Source organism: Cyanistes caeruleus, chromosome 1, assembly GCF_971803275.1.
Source record: "Cyanistes caeruleus chromosome 1, bCyaCae1.hap1.1, whole genome shotgun sequence".
Taxonomy (NCBI): Eukaryota; Metazoa; Chordata; class Aves; order Passeriformes; family Paridae; genus Cyanistes; species Cyanistes caeruleus.
Genome location: NC_141701.1, coordinates 83,999,351 through 84,015,153, shown reverse-complemented (window position 1 = coordinate 84,015,153; position 15,803 = coordinate 83,999,351). Strand labels below are relative to the sequence as shown.

Genomic DNA, 15,803 nt, shown 5'->3' with positions numbered 1-15,803 from the left:
CGAGGAGCAGCTGAGGTCACTTGTTCTGTTCAGCCTGAAGAAGAGGAGACTCAGGGTAGACCTCATTGTGGTCTTTATCATCCTTGTGAGGGGAAATGGAGGTGCAAGTACTGATCTCTTCACTTTCATGACCAGTGGCAGGACTTGAGGAAACAGCATGAAGTTGAGTCAGGGTAGGTTTAGTCTGGATATCAGGAAAAGGTTCTTCACCCACAGGGTGGTTGGGCACTGGAACCCCAGGGAAGTGGTCACAGCACTGAGCCTGTTTGATTTCAAAGGGCATTTGGACAACACTTGCAGGGCACATTGTGTAGCTCTTGAGGTGTCCTGTGCAGGGCCAGGAGTTAGGCCCAATGATCCTCATGGGTCTCTTCTAAATCAGCATATTATTCTATGACTAGAAACATAACATCTTTTGTGCTAAGGAGGGCTCTTTCCTGGTGATGACTCTGTCATAGTGTAACTGTGAGCATGGCATGAGCTGTACCTAACACTGTCAACTGAAAAAAAACCTATATGCATCACCTAGACTGATTATAACAGATTTTGGGCTGTATTGTAAAGGAATTTTTTGTATAATGATAAGTTGTTATCAGCCTGAAATCTCAAATAGTTTTTAAGTTAAAGAGATATTAATTCTTTGAGTATCATTTTTCCATTTAAAGCTTTGGTCGATAATACACGTGTCTTTATTTTGAAACAGAGAAGATAGTGATCTGTTGTGCACCACCTACAAGTAAACTTGCAAGCCTCCCCTTGCCAAGTAATCCTTGCTGACATACTCTAACACTATGTAAAACCTTATGAGTTCCCAAAGGGTGTGGTGAGGTTCCTGTATAAATATTATTGAAGCATTTTGTTCCACACCTGCAGAGGCAAAGGTGTGGTAAAATTTGACAGTCCCAGCAGAATTCCTCTTACTTTAGTATTACTTCTACATGCTTTGGCTTAGGCACTGTAATTAATAAAGGCAGTGTTTGTCCTGAGAAATTCTGCCCTGGTAAGAAGAGCATCACTTCTGATAAAGGAGTGATCTGTATATCTGAAAAGGGACAGTTTATCTGTGAATGAATATGCATACTGTTTCCACATGTGCAAGGGTGCAGTTTTCCTTTGAATGACTCAGATAGAGAGCATTTTAAAAGTATCACAAGTCACAGATGACATCAAAAATATGAAGAGTGGCATGAACTTCTCAGCCATGATACACAGTTCTGCATTATGAATAATGATGTATGTTTGACTTGTATGTCCTTTGGCTGAAACTTGTTATTTTTCCAAAGAAATCTCACAAAGGGTGAAACTGTAAGTCAGCTGCACAACTGTGAATCAGAAAGCTGATCCCATCTTCCCCTTCCAGTGCTATAGTGGCTATAGTGTGCCACATTATGGGGTGAAGAATGTGAATAGCAAGTCAGTGTATCCTCAACACACGTTTTTAAACAAGTGCCCACCCTAAACAGGAGCCTTGTGCTGATGTCCCAGAGCAGAATATAGAGGAAAGACTCTCTTTTAAGAAACCCAGTTAAAGATTTTCTCTGTTTTCATACAGTTTGATTGCAAATATTCTTGCTTGGTGGAATGACCAGGAGTTTCCCAAAGCAGTTGGTGTTTTCAGAAGTTTTGTCAGGAGAATTTTTCCAATACTCACTTGAGGAGGTGTAAAGAAAATCTCTGCTGTTCACTGATCTGGTACTTCTTCATCACTTCATGCTTTTTAAGCTAACCTTGGAACTGATCTGAACTACCTGGATAAGTGCACATACAGCAGCAGTAATGCATTGCTCTGGAAGAGGGAAACCCCAAAAATGAGAGCTTGGACTGGAATTTTCCCTCTGGATTGACAAGGACCTCAGCTAAGCTGTAGTGTCATAAGCATCACTTGAACATGTGTCATCAATGCCTTTTCCATTGCATCTTTCCATCTCTCACATTCCTTGCCTGTTGCACAAAGGATCTAAATCTCTTGAGACCTGGCATCCTTTGCGTGGTTCAAATTAGCAAGCTTTTCACAACCAAGGAGGAATTAATGACCTGATACACAACAAGTAATACAAGATGATCTCATGTCCATTTCTGCTCTCAGGTAAAATAAGATGGAAAGTTTTCATTTTGTTCCTCAAACTTTTGTGAGTGGCAAAAGTGTGAACTTGAAAGGTATTGCACTGAGGACCTTCTTTTGAACTATGCTGATGACCATCTGCTCTTTACCAAAGCATTTCCAAACTCTTTTGATTCAGCTGTAAGGAGATCTTCATGGCTCTATTATCTTTTGTAGTGATATCTGTGGCTGTTGTAACTCTTTGAAAGCCAAAAGCAGAACTTTTGTGTAGCTTAAAACTAGTGCAGTGTCCCTTTCAGCTGCTTTAGACTTTTCTTTCTTCTTGGTGTATCTCTCTTCTTTTTCTAGATCTTTGGCTACATCTTCCTAAATATCCTTTATCTTTTTTAATATCCCTTGCTTCTGTGGTTGCTAATTCCTTGTCTGGGAACATAGATAGACAACACATTGTTCACAAACTATTTGAATTCAGTGGAACAGAGGCAGCATCAGGCTAAGGAAAGTTACCAGAGGATGTGTAAGGAAAGTCAGAGCAATGGCTCTCTGTTTGTGGCTGGAGGAAGGGGCTCTCCCCCCACCTCCTAAAGATGCATCTTGGCCTCTGTAGCTGACACAGTGTAATTTCATAGAGGATGGTCCCTACAGGCAGTAGGAGGGGTAAACTGTCCTCCCACTTTCTTCCTCTCCCTGACATTTCTCCTCTTAGAATCAAGCCTTGACTCCAGCACTACCCTCTTCCCTCACTGCCCACAGAAGTAGAGATTGCTGGAGGGCAAGGAGGAAAAAGGAGGGCATGGTAAGGGTGGGGATAATCAGCACCTTGGGGAAAGATAGTTAATGAACCACATCCAAGGGAAATGAGGCAGAATGAAAGAGAAAAGAGGGAAGAGGAAAGAAGAACTGCTCTGCACACAGCCCTGTGAAGTTCAATGATTCCTCCTCTGCCCCTTTTGATCTGTAATTCCGTTCCTTATAAAAACACATCTGCCATCTCACTATTCTCCCACTCCTTATTGGCTTCTTATCAGACCCACAAAACTGGAATTTTACCTGTGTTACTAAGAAGCCAGCCTTTCTTGTAAGGATTTTCTCACCTCTAGGAACCTCTTCCTGTCCTCTGAAGGTGCCACTAATAGAAATTGATTGTTTGCCTTCTGTGGGATGCTATTGCTAGCATATAGAAAAAGTAGGAAAGTGATGAATGAGTTAAAGAAAAAAGAGCACAAAATTAGTTTGGATTTTTGTTTTGTTTTGTTGTGTTTTCTGGGAGTAGAATGCAATTTTAGACTGTTCCTTTTACAAGACAATTGGACTACATGGTATTAAACTCTTGTGATGTTCAATACTGTAGCAGTGAGGAAATAGAGGCCAGGTGCAAGCAATATCCCAGTGATATTCCCATATAATAAAATGTAGATCAAGTATAAATTATGCTTCTGGACTAAAACATGTGTAGCATGTTCTGTTATCTGTGATCTGTTATCACTTTTATTTCTAAGTATTGTCAGCCATCCTAAAAATTTCCTGTTCACATGGTTGATTAAATACTCCTTGGGATTTTCAGAGGTATTCTGCATTGGCTCCAAGAGGTTTAAAAGTAAGGGAAAACAGTGAGAGTTTTGTGGACTGGGCATGGGAGAATCAAAATGAAGGAACTGGTGTGGCTCATTCTCACATGTGGCCAACTCTCATTTGTTGAGAGAAAGCTAAGCTGACTAGATAGTCTACATTACTTCTACATATTTGGATTTACATTTAGAATTAAATTAGTCCTAATACTGTGGATTCTCTAAATTTAAAGATATGCATCATTTGGCTGCAAAGGGCCCTGCTGTGTTTCTGAAGTTAAGACCAGATGACTGTCAGCTGCCCATTCCAACACAAGTTATTCTCCAATGCTGTGAAGTTCAGGAGACCAATTTTTGCAAATAACTGACTTTGTTCAACCAAGCAATATTACTTGCATTTTTAGGTATTAGAACAGTTAGTACTGGAATAAACAATAAGGCCTCAGGGTCAAATTCTGTCATCTATAAGGAATTACCTTCCCATTATAAGACCACAAGAAAGCAAGCAAGTGTGGTCTTGTATAAGCACAACTCATTAATCCTTTGAATTAATTTTTTCTCTTTACATCGTTGAAATTACAAATATATGTGGGGTGTGGTGGTAAAGCAATAAAAGCCTCTAATGACAGATCCTAAAGCTGTGAGTATGAGCCTTCTTCCATACTTGTGCTGAAAGACATTCTGTGGGCAAACAAGAGCATAATCCACCTGTACTTCATGACACAGCAGAAAGCTGAAGTCTCTAGGACATGATGCTAACTTTTTTGCTTCTTTGAGGATGGTGAGAAGAAGTTGTAGCCTCATTTGTTGGCACAAAGGAGAGGATTTGTTCTGCGCTGAGTGGTGGAGGTTTGATATCTGGCATCTAGCTTGGGGCTAGATCCAGGCTTGTTCCTCTAGGGTCCTGTACTTTGGGAGCCTGTTATTACAGAAGTTACAGTATCTCAAATGTAGAAGGCTATTGAAACTTTTAACATTCAAACAAATATTTCTCTGTCTGGGATCTGAGAACTCCAGCATCCATTCCTTAATGGAGGTATGATCTGCCAAACTCCAAAATGGTTTCTGAAAACAGGACTGGGAATGCATGGGATTTTTTTTCTTTTAAGGAAGTGACTACTGAGGACAAGAATATGACTGCTTGTTGTTGTGCTGGCAGCAGAAGTCAACAGAAATCAGGAAGTAGCACTGAAAATATCTGTCTATATGCAGAAGCAGATGTTCTCTTTGTATCTTCTGTGTGTGAAGTATGCTTTAATTGATAAAAACTAAACCAGCCTGGAAATATTGCAGTTTTAGAACAAATCTGCTGAAATTTAAGCGTCCATAGGAATTTAGGTGCCCTATTTCCATGACCAGATCAACAGAAACTCTGGGACCATAGTAAACACACTGTTAGCTCTCTTGCAATAAATTTTCCCATTTGTTATCTCTTGATCAGCAATCAGCCAAGATAAAAGAAAGTGAAGGAATACATTTGAATTATTTACATACCAGTGAAGGTGGTGTCATGTTATCTTTGTTCTTTTGCAAGATCATGTTTGCTATCAGCAAGTCGTGTCCCCTGGGTCCTGCCAAAGTATGTGTTATTTTGGAGGATGGACCAGGGGAAGCCAAAACAAGTAGAACAAGCAAATACTGTGTGGTGGAACTGAAAAAAACATTCCACTATAATCCTTCCTGCATGATAGCTATGCTATGCCTACTGAAATCAGGAAAGAGCATAGCCTTCTTGCAGTAACTGCACTCCCCAAAATTTTTCTGTTTCACTTTCCTGGTGCTTCTTTGTGACAGTTCCTCACAATTATGTTTCCTTCCTTCAGTGACAAAGAGGTGAAAAATTAATTCCAGAGAAAAGCTGTAACTCACCATAGACATCCCATCTCCTAGCATGATTATTAGCTTCTGAGTAAAAGCCCATAAAGCTTTGTGAACACACCACAAAGATAAGTAAAAAACTTCCCATTTTCCATTCCCCTGTGTTCTCTGAGGCAATGCTGTGTCTCAGTGGCATGTAGATTCTGCACATATCCAGCTGCCTTCCAGACTGCTTATCAGCTGCTGTTTCAGAGAAACTGGATGAATCATGTTTTGTGCAGCAATTATTATATCTGACTAGTTTGAGTGGAGGGAGTATGGGTCACACAGGTCCCTTCCTGGCAGTCTATCTTAGCCCTTAGAATTATGAGAGACTCAATCCTCACCTCTCTGAAATCAATGAACCAACTCAAACAGAAAAATCACAGGAATATAGAATATTTCAAGTTGGAAGGGACTCATAAGGATCATTAAGTCCAACTCCCTGCTCCTCACAGAACTATCTATAAATAAACCATATGACTAAGAGCATTGTCCTGATGCTCCTTGCACTCTAACAGGCATGGCATTATGACCACTTCCCTGGGAAAGCCTGTTCCAGTGACCAACCCTCTGGATGAAGTAACTTTTCCTGATGTCCAATCCTGATACATACCGTTTCCTCATGCCCTTGCTAGTTACCAGACAGAGAACAGCACCTCCACCTCCCCTGCCCCCACTGAGGAAGTTGTAGGCTGAGATGAGATCACCCCTCAGCCTTCTCTCCTCCAAGCTGAACAAGCCAAGTGACCTCAGACACTCTTTGTAACTTTTGACCTTGAGAGCTTTCACCATTTCAGTCCCTCTCTTCTGCACACACTAGAGTGTGATCTTCTTCTTACATTGTGGTACTCAGAACTGCCCCCAGCACTGGAGGTGAGGCTGCCCCAGCTCAGAGCAGAGCAGGACAATCCCCTCCCTTGCCCAGCTGGCCATGCTGTGCCCCCAGGACAGGGTTGGTCTTTCTGGCTGCCAATGCACTGCTGACTCGTGTTCAACTTGCTATCCACCCAAAGCCCCAGATTTGTACACGTAACTAGGATTACCCTGTCCCAGGTGCGTTTAAAATACTCCAAATGAAAAGCATTTGCTTAAGTAAGTTTTTATTATGATTAAAGGAGCAAAAGTATATATCCACAAGACCCATTATATACAGGGATAGGTTACATAGAGAAAATTTGAATAGCAACCTGCCATGCTTGGTCATGATGATTGATCCAAAAAGGCTTGAGAAGAAATACGAATTATAAGATTCCTATAATGCATCTTTAGAAAGTGAGGAAGAGCCTTGCAGTATCAGGGGTAGGAATAAAAATCTATTGCATTGTCAGAGTAGGTATGGTTGGAAGTAGTTTAGAGCTTAGTCTAGGAAATTTTGAGTGACTTATTCCACAGGAGTCACCACAAAATTTATCTGTAAAGAAACCTGGCTCACTTACAAGACAGCATTTTTTTCCCGAAACGAGTGATGTGTTTTTTCAGTGTGATGATTCAGCACTATTATTGTTAAATTGAACCAGGAACATCTCTGTTAATGCTCATGCTTTCTTTGGGTCAGATTTTCATTCCCTTAATTCTTCATCTATGAGTTAATAATAATACTCAGCAGAAAGGAAGGGCAAAAGGTCTCTGCTTTCCTGGCAAAATTTGTCTGCCTTAACCTCCTTTTCTTTTCTTTTTTTTATTTTTTTATTTTTTTAAATAAAGCCTTCTGGTTTTAGAAAATATGGATAAAAGAGAAAGTTTGTGTTTCTTTTTACCCTTGATACTGCAGCACTTTGCTTCTTGCTATGAGGGACAGAAACTCTTTCAGCTTTCCTCTCTTTAAGGGGAAAAGCATCTGCCAAAGAACAAGATGCTGTCACTTGGGTTGTGCTTGATCAAGAAGAGGAAAGGGTGGTCAGCCCTAATCTCTTCAGAGACACTTGTGTCATCTATCCCAGCTCCTGATGAGCGTACCACCTTACTGCCTGCTTCATAAATCTCCACAAATGCCTCATGGAATGCTCCAGACACCTTCAGGCTCTCTGCTGAAGAGATGCCAGAGAGATTGGCTGATGAGCTGAACAGGTCGGTGATACCCAAGGATTTTAAGACAGATGTGAGGTTATATTTCTCCTCGATCTTCATGCGGGGAAGATAGACTTTAATTTTCCTCTCCTCCATCTTACTAGAGCTGGTCCATTCCTTGAGATTTTCGGGGGTGATTGCGGTCTCAAGCTGCAAGGAAACAAACAAATTAGATCTCTGGGATGAGAGCACAACTTCTTTTGTAGAAATGCAGTACCATTTGAGTGGTTTTTTTCTTAAACTGATTGCTCTTGTTATGGTGTATTTTCTGGGTATATATGGATGAATGTGTCTAGAAAAGGAAAGCAAACCATGATTCTCTTCTCTGTCCTGCTTTCTATTTCTTTAATAAGCTCACTGCCAATTAATAGTCTTAATTAGATGGCTACTCAGCAAATTTCCCAAAACTTTTGACCTATTTATCTTCTTTTCTTCAGAAATGTATTCCAAAAGTCATTCTGTGCTTGAGTTGTAAGCTCTATCTACATTTAAGACTTCCAGGTAAGTGTTAATGGTTTTACTAATACCTGAAGTATCCAGAGGCATTTGAACACAGCTAAATTTCTTCAGTAATAACTGATAGCTCATTTATTACTGAAGAAATTTATCTCATTTCAAATTACTCTTTATTTTTATAATTTTATATTTTATAATTTGAGTTACTGCACAATCATTTCAATTAACTCAGATTTATTGCATAACTCTTCATATTCAAATTGCATTCCTGCTAATGGCTATGTTATTTTCATATCAACAGTAATATGTCTTGTATGTTTTACTTTAATTAATTGCTTTAACCAGTCCAGTACTCATGTTCAATTTTTAGATAGTTTAATTTTTGAAGCTATGAAGGAAGCATGTTGAAGGCTGTTAAATCATTCAATAATTACAAATACTCAAGCTAACATGAACTTCCTGGTGAGTTCCTCAGTATGCAGAAATTGAGATACAAAACCTTTGGAGCTCAAGCTGCTGGAGTAACAGCTGTTTATCTGAGAAAAATCTGTTCTACAGTGACAAAAATTTAACCCGGTAAAGCAGCTGCTTAGCAATCCATCCTCAGCACAAACTTTAGAGACACACATAGAGACTTTAGAGCTTTAGAGCACAAACATAGGGACAGCTGTGTGCCTCTATGCAACAATCTCACGCTGCCAATATTCAGATCTGTGGTAGGGATGTGCTTTAAGATAACTTTAATGTGGAGAACTTCTTTGCACCTAAAATCCCACTGTGTTTATGATTTTCTGAAACCCAGCTGCCAGGGCCATACCTGCTCCAGGCCAGAGATGTCATCAGGCAACAGCACCCACAGGCTCAGCCGACCACTGGCATATGGAAGCTCCAGGATCCTACATTTCTCAGAAGGGATCTCTGCCACTTTAAATGTACCAGTCTGAGACATCATCTTCACAGGTTTGCTTTCTTGCTGCAAAGTCAAAGAGAATAATTTTTTTTCCCTAAGATTATTCCTAGAGTGTAGAATTGCCTATTTATGGTTAAAGCTGATAATTGCTCTTTTTCAGGAAGATTGTACAGCAACATGTCTACTCCCTTCATAAATTCTAGAAGATGACACCTTTAAAGTGATGTATGCTCACAAACCTCAGAAATTCTGAAAGGAACGGTCTGGGTATCTTCTTCCTTAAATGCTTTCTCCCACAGTCCTTTGAAGTAGATGGCACTGACCAGGATCATATCAGTTTGTGAACTCACGGAGCTTGGTTGAAGGATATTTTTGATGGACCCTTTCAAAATGCATAGGAAAAGAGAACATGTATGTATATAACATCTGCATGTAACACATCTTACTTGGCAATTACAACATTAAATGGAGGGTAAAGAATTTGTGGGAAGGAGGGAGAAGGGCAAGGACATTGCTTTGGTTTTGTAGCTGTTATCTTGTAGTTCCAATGTTGATTTGCTTACTGCTGTTGGCAATGGCTGTTGTTTGTCTCCTTATGAAGAAATATAGTGAGAGATATATGATCCAGAGATTTACTTGGTTCAGAATTAGTATATTTTGTGACAACAGGAAAAAACATTGAAGCCTTTTATTCTAGGATGGTCTCCCAACCGAACATTTAATACTTTTTTGCTTCAAACAAAAGTTGAAACATTGGTGTAAAAAATTTATCAATGTGTAAAAAGCATATTTTAGTTCTGTCCCTTTTATTGGGACTGGAAGTATTACATATCTGTAAAGCCTTTGCAGATAGAGAGAGTCCTCTAAAGGGGGGGTGTGTGAGGGAAAAAAATAAATTTTAGATTATAGTTCTGTATCTGGGAACTGATCTACCATTCAGAAAAAGGAGCAGAGGGAGAGGTTTTGGTTTTTCATCACCTAATTTAAATGGTCTCACATGTTGTTCAAATGTGGTGGCAGAAGGGAAAATACCTGTGCTGATATTTGGCTTCCTCTTACCATTTGTCTGACTTTCAACCCAGGAATTTATGAGCTTTCTGGATTTTTCTGCAGCTGTTTGAAAGCTGATAGATTCCAAACCTCCCTTGTACAGTTCCTTCACACATTGTATGTATTCCTGCAAAGAAAGAGTATGCCATTTTCAGTTCAGAATGTCAAAGCATTTTGCAGATGTAAAATGCAAGAATTAAATTAACAAATATGAGAAATCTGCTTATTGAGGCTAATCAGTAAACCATGACCTAGTTCATAAGCATCTTAAGATTTGACATGCACTGTTTCAAGCAAGACTATATGCCCACATTTTTAAAAAATATTTTCCAGAACTGAGTTTAATTTAAAAACAACATTCATTTCAGTTAAGTATGGGTTTATTTTTCTCTTTGTGCACTTCAAATTTTTTTTTGCAATGGTATTCTCCTTGAATTTGAAATTAAGTGTTCCTTTCAGTGGAAAACCTTGGAATATTTTTGAGAACCTGAAGTTATTTTTCAGGTTTGTTTTGCAAGTTGAGAAGAGTTGGAGTTATCTCTTGCCAACAAAAATTACCTTTATTAACTATGCCTTGACTTGATTGGATTGTTATGGTACTTTGCACAGACATCTTTTTGGCTAGTTACATTTTTTCTCAAGAAGGATTAGGGCTGTGATAGAGAGAATCTTTCCATGTGGAAGAAAGTTTCTTTACCAGAGCCTAGACTTTTGACAGTGCTTTTGAATTATAGAAAGTTACAGTTTTGACATTCAGATCAGATCTTAGAGCAACTCACCTGCAGAATTGGGTATTTCTCTTCAGCATAAAGTCTGCTGGCAATGCTGATGGAATAATTGTCACTTGGTTTGGTGATTTGGGTGAAGATGTCCTTAAGTGAAGTGTGGATGCTCACAGATGTGCCGCACTGAGTGACATGAATACACATAAAATATACAGATGTCGTTATCCTAATTTTAATGATGAGTAGGCATTGCATACTATATGAAAGGAGTAGAGTAGTTCAGATGCTTCTGCTTACAAAACTGTTCATCCTATGCTGATACAGTATATGCAATTCAGTGCTGGTTTTCTACTTTTTCTACTGTAATTTCCTCATACCATTCTTGGGGGGGCTTTTAATTACCTGCTACAGTAATCTAGCTCCAGCAGATGAGTTTCCAACCAGTCTTGTTTAACCACTAGCATCAGCTACTTGGCCTAATCATACAAATACCTATAATTTCCCCCTATTGGCCCAATAATATGGTGATGGGTTTCATTTTATGCTTGCTCTGAATTCTCTGTTACCTGCCTTCTCCATTCTTTCTTATGAATGAAGTGTTCCCCCAAATGCTGGATGAGGAGCACTAGCTGCTCATTGGAGTAGGGTTGGAACTGCTATGAGACTGCTTTATCTGATAGATTTTGCTCCCAGGAGAAACTGGCATAGAGAAGGGATGAATTTTTTTCTGTACCTGAGATTCAGTGCTCTCTCCAAATCCTGGGATTTTATCAAGGTGGATAGCCTGTAATTAAGAATAACAGTAGTTGGAATAACTGGTATGACAAGAAAAAGGTTATGCAACTGAGATTAACACATAATGTTTTAAGGAAACCTGTTGACTAACTGAGAATTACTCAAAAAGTGCAATCTATCTGTGCCATCTCTGAATAGCCATGCCTACTGTTGCCTGCTTAGATAATCCTTTTTTCAATTGAACATCTAGAATTCAGCTCCATTGTGTGCTACCAATAATACCAACCTTCTTATAGGTAACAAGCCAGCCACTCTCTGTAAAGATAGTGAGAGCTGTAGGAAACACATGAAATGCTTTGCAGTCAGGGGATATGTTTTAGCTCTTTCCCTACAGATTTTTGTCTCCTTTCCCTACTCCAAAAGAAGGGTCACTAGAATGTATTTTTGTCTTTGAGAATTCTACTGCTAAACTATGATAAAATTTAAATCCGGTCTCAAGCTTTCAGGCTGATGCATTTGTTTAACCTTGGGAGTTTCAGGTGGCCACAGCTTTTGATAACCCTGGATCCATATTCTGGTAACTTGGGATCCACATTTTTTAGCCTCTGAGGGACATTATCATGTACTTGAGGGCTGTGGCTCTCTGGAGTAGCAGGAGGATTTAAATCCTAAATGTAGTCTCACCTTTTCTATCTGAGCCTTGGTGTTATCTTTTGCACCTATGTAGACCATGGAGAGGGTTGAAATGATGAGCAGAGGGGAGTAGCAGACATTCTCCTGGACATTCTGGCTTCTCAGCTCCCTGAATATGTCACTGCAAACTTCCGTGCTCACTGGACCGATGGAGCCCATTGTGCAGCAGTATTGCCTGGAGCAAAGAGCAGAAGCACAATAACAATGTCATGATGGGAACAGCATACACACACAGCACATGCACTTTAATAGGAGTTTTCAGGCTATAAAGTATAAACAAGTAATTTGGAAATCATTCTGTGTTAACATGTCTATTGCTATACTCACCACTTGTGCATGTTAGAAACACTGTTTTCACAAATCTGTTTCCTTCTGCATTTCTACACATTTACCTTTTTGTAACAGCTCCTCAGAACTCTGGAATCTGTATGTGTTTTCTGTTTACCTTTTCAAAGCAGTCAGACAACAATTGTTTGTACTTATTTTCCTTCACTGAAGGCTACAATTCCTTAGTACTTTGTAGTAGCTTGATGAAAAAAAGAAAATATTATCTCTTTCATATACTTGCAAAGCTGGAAATTTAAATGCAAATTACATTTCCATTTGGTCTAGGTCTGGAGAGATATGGGTAAAAGCAGAGGTTAGCTATTTATATTTTCTAAAAATAAGTAGGTGTAGTAAAGTATCTATTTGTTGCACAGTACTTACTGTCAGTAGATCTTCAGAGGCCTGAAGCTTACCCTAGTAATGGGCAGGCAATTTAATTCATCAAAGTTCACCTAATCTAGGAGCAAGACTGATGCACAAAATTCATGTTTCATTGTATTGTGCTTTCAAAAATAGCTTGCTATGCTTAAATATGCTATGTTTTCTCAGACTATAACCTGTCTGAGAAATTAAATTGTTTTTCAAAATCCAGCCCCTTATGTAGGAGTTAAATGCTAGGATCTCAAGTTGCTCTTTGTAGTGTTCAAGTCTACCAAAGTGTTTTGTGACTGGCCTCTTGGATATACACATACAGACATACACATATTTCTCTCACTTTCCTTCCTGTGTACATCTTCCCATTTATAAGTTATTTAAAAATTGTACATCTCTCCACCCACGTACCTTTTTATGTTGTCTTTTGTTTACCAATTGTGTTTTTCAGGAATGCAACTCCTAAGAAAATTTCACACTAAATCAGCAAATTCACAGAACACCACAATTCAGCTCTCAATGCACTCTTTTGAACCAGAGGTCAAGCAAGAAAACTTACTACTTGTCTGTCAAAATCAATCTTAAAAAATACTGAATGGGAAGACAAAATGTTCTGACATAAAATCATGTTTTGAGCACAAAATAATATTTTAAGCACACAGAATAACTTAAAAAATCTTCCCAAAACCACAAATATTCAGATTTTGCACATAATAAGATAGCATAGAATGCATATACACTGGTGAGATTTGTAGAGGATAAAATGAAAATATTCTGCCCTGAAAAATATCAAACAAAAGACAATTTCTCTCTGTTTAAGTTTAGTCAGAAACAAGAAATAACTCAGTGAGAAGGTAAATTTTCATGGAGAAATGCTTACCTTCAAGCTTCAGCACCAAAGGCAAAACAGCTTTCCAGCTGTATGTGGGTATACTGGCTGAGCCCTTGGGAATTTATACAGTCTGAGTTGTGACCCACCCATTGCTGTCCTTCAGAAGTTTGACTTTTGACACCATAAAAATAAATTAATGGTATAAGGTCAGGTTTTTGTTTCAATGGGTTTGGGTTTGATTGAAGAGAGAACAAATATTAGTATTTTATTCTGAATAGCAGTGTTTTCCAGCAGTATATCAGGACCATTGGGCTGGAGAAAAGGCTGGGAAGTAATCCCTCATTTGCAACTAGATACTGGGATGTCAGTTTAAAAAAAAAAATGTGAAAACCCTACTGATGTCACACATAATTAGCAGTTATTAGTCAGTACATCAGTAATTAGTCAGTTTGTTACTATGGTTGTAGTAATAGACCAGAACTTTCTTTCTGTTAGTACTTTCTGAATGTTCGAAATGCAGCCATTCTAGACAGAAGGGAGGACAGGATTTAGCCTTTTATTCTTCTAAAAAAAATGGGGAAATAAAGTAGGGTTCATGTGACAAAACCAATAGAGATAAAAGTCAAAACCAGGAACATTTTCTTTGAGAAGCTGGAATACTTATAAAAGATCTTTCTATTAGTTAGGTTTTATCGCAATGTATTTTATTCTCAGGGGTCAACAGCGAGTCATAAAATTCTAAATAACATAAAAAACAGTTCCAAATATATTTCTGTATGGACTTGCCTTGTATCTCTCAGATCTTCCCTAAGTAAATTAATGGCCTGACAGATGATGGAGGCACTGTGAAATCCAACTAGAGGAGTGTTCATGGTCTGTGGGACACTTATAATACACAATAGCAAATATATTTCAGTTATAAATGCATTTCACTTATAAGAGCTATTGTTCTGTATTGAAATAATAGAATGGACAAACAGTTAAGAAACCATTCTGACCTCTGCAAAGCACTGTGTGATTACTAAAAGCATGGGGAGAAGGGGGGGAAGGCAGGAGGAGGATCCCAAAGTCTGTACCACATAATTCTTTAGAACACATGGGGCATAACTGTGATCTCTGTTAAGACTAGGCTCCTGTACTGCTGTCAAAAGCTTAGTCAGTGCAGTGTTCTTTGCCTCAGTCTGCTTCCTCTTGTGAAAATAAATGTGCCATATAAATCTACATTCCCCTTGATGAGTTGCTATCTGTCCGTGTGTCGCTCAGGAGGTGAGGTGGGGTGGTAACATGGACATCAGGAGAGGTAGAAGTGCTTTCTGGTGCCAGGTAGTCAAAAGAACATCTGACATATGATTAAGAGAGGTGGGAGGTGTGCCTGGACCCCAAGTCACAGGGCATGTATCACACATTGGTTTCCTGTTAAGCTTTGTGCCCACAAAATAATGATTATCAGTAATCCCTCTAAGATGATGATGAAAAAGCTGAAGTGGACATGCCAAAGTGGGTATATGCTAGCTATGATGAGCTAGGAGGAGCTGTGAACTCCCTCGAGGATCTTAGAAAGATACCTGCATAGGCAAGAGAGCTCAGCAATCACCAAATGTAAGAAATTTAACAAGAGCAAGTGCAAGATGGAGTGATCCTCATTGCAAGTACAGATTGGGGATGAGAAGTTTAAAACAGTCCTGCATAAAGAGATCTGCAGGTTTGGGCTGATGGCAGGTTGAATCTGAGTCAACAGTGTGTCCTGGTAGCCAAAAGCACCAACCACATACTGGGGTGCATCAGGTTCAGCATCACCAGCTGCCTGAGGGAGGTGATTGACCCTGCCAGTGGCAGGGGGCATCTTAGTGTCCCTTGAAACCCAAACTATGCTATTTTCCACTACTCTGCGCTGATGTGGCCTCACCTCGAGTCCTGTGTGCAGCTTTGGGCACCTCAGTGTAAGAAGGACATCACACTATAAGAGTGTGCACAGAGGAGAGTGACAAAGAGGACAGAGGAGAGTGAGAGGCCTCAAGGACAAGAATGGGAGGGTGAAGGGTGACCTAATCTCAGCCTACAACTTCCTCAATGGGTGCAGTGGAGGGGGAGGTGTTGCTCTCCTCTCTCTGGTGAGCTGTGATGGGCCACAAGGAAATGGAATGAA

The 15,803-nt window shown here is 39.4% G+C and overlaps 1 protein-coding gene and 1 long non-coding RNA gene across 2 annotated transcripts; one reads left to right on the top strand and one right to left on the bottom strand.

The window, feature by feature from the left end:
* Positions 1-6,573: 6,573 nt before the first annotated feature.
* LOC111923854 (ovalbumin-like) lies at positions 6,574-13,828 on the bottom strand. Its single transcript, XM_023919796.2, has 8 exons — positions 13,706-13,828; positions 12,118-12,301; positions 11,432-11,482; positions 10,753-10,881; positions 9,983-10,100; positions 9,163-9,305; positions 8,831-8,986; positions 6,574-7,707 (listed from the first exon to the last, which is right to left on the bottom strand). The coding sequence occupies exons 2-8, from the start codon at positions 12,283-12,285 to the stop codon at positions 7,312-7,314; spliced, it is 1,161 nt and encodes a 386-aa protein (XP_023775564.1). The 5' UTR covers positions 12,286-12,301; positions 13,706-13,828; the 3' UTR covers positions 6,574-7,311.
* Positions 8,816-14,878, top strand: LOC147655668 (uncharacterized). Its single transcript, XR_015289765.1, has 2 exons — positions 8,816-8,973; positions 9,084-14,878. It is a non-coding gene; the product is annotated as an uncharacterized LOC147655668 (long non-coding RNA).
* The last annotated feature ends 925 nt before the right edge of the window (positions 14,879-15,803 follow it).

Coding starts and splice junctions, on each gene's coding strand:
- LOC111923854 (XM_023919796.2), bottom strand. CDS start 12,285: ATGGGCTCCATCGGTCCAGTGAGCACGGAAGTTTGCAGTGACATATTC. Junction 10,101..10,752: donor AGAAATACCCAATTCTGCAG/GTGAGTTGCTCT, acceptor CTTTCTTTGCAG/GAATACATACAATGTGTGAA. Junction 8,987..9,162: donor TTCCTTTCAGAATTTCTGAG/GTTTGTGAGCAT, acceptor TTGACTTTGCAG/CAAGAAAGCAAACCTGTGAA.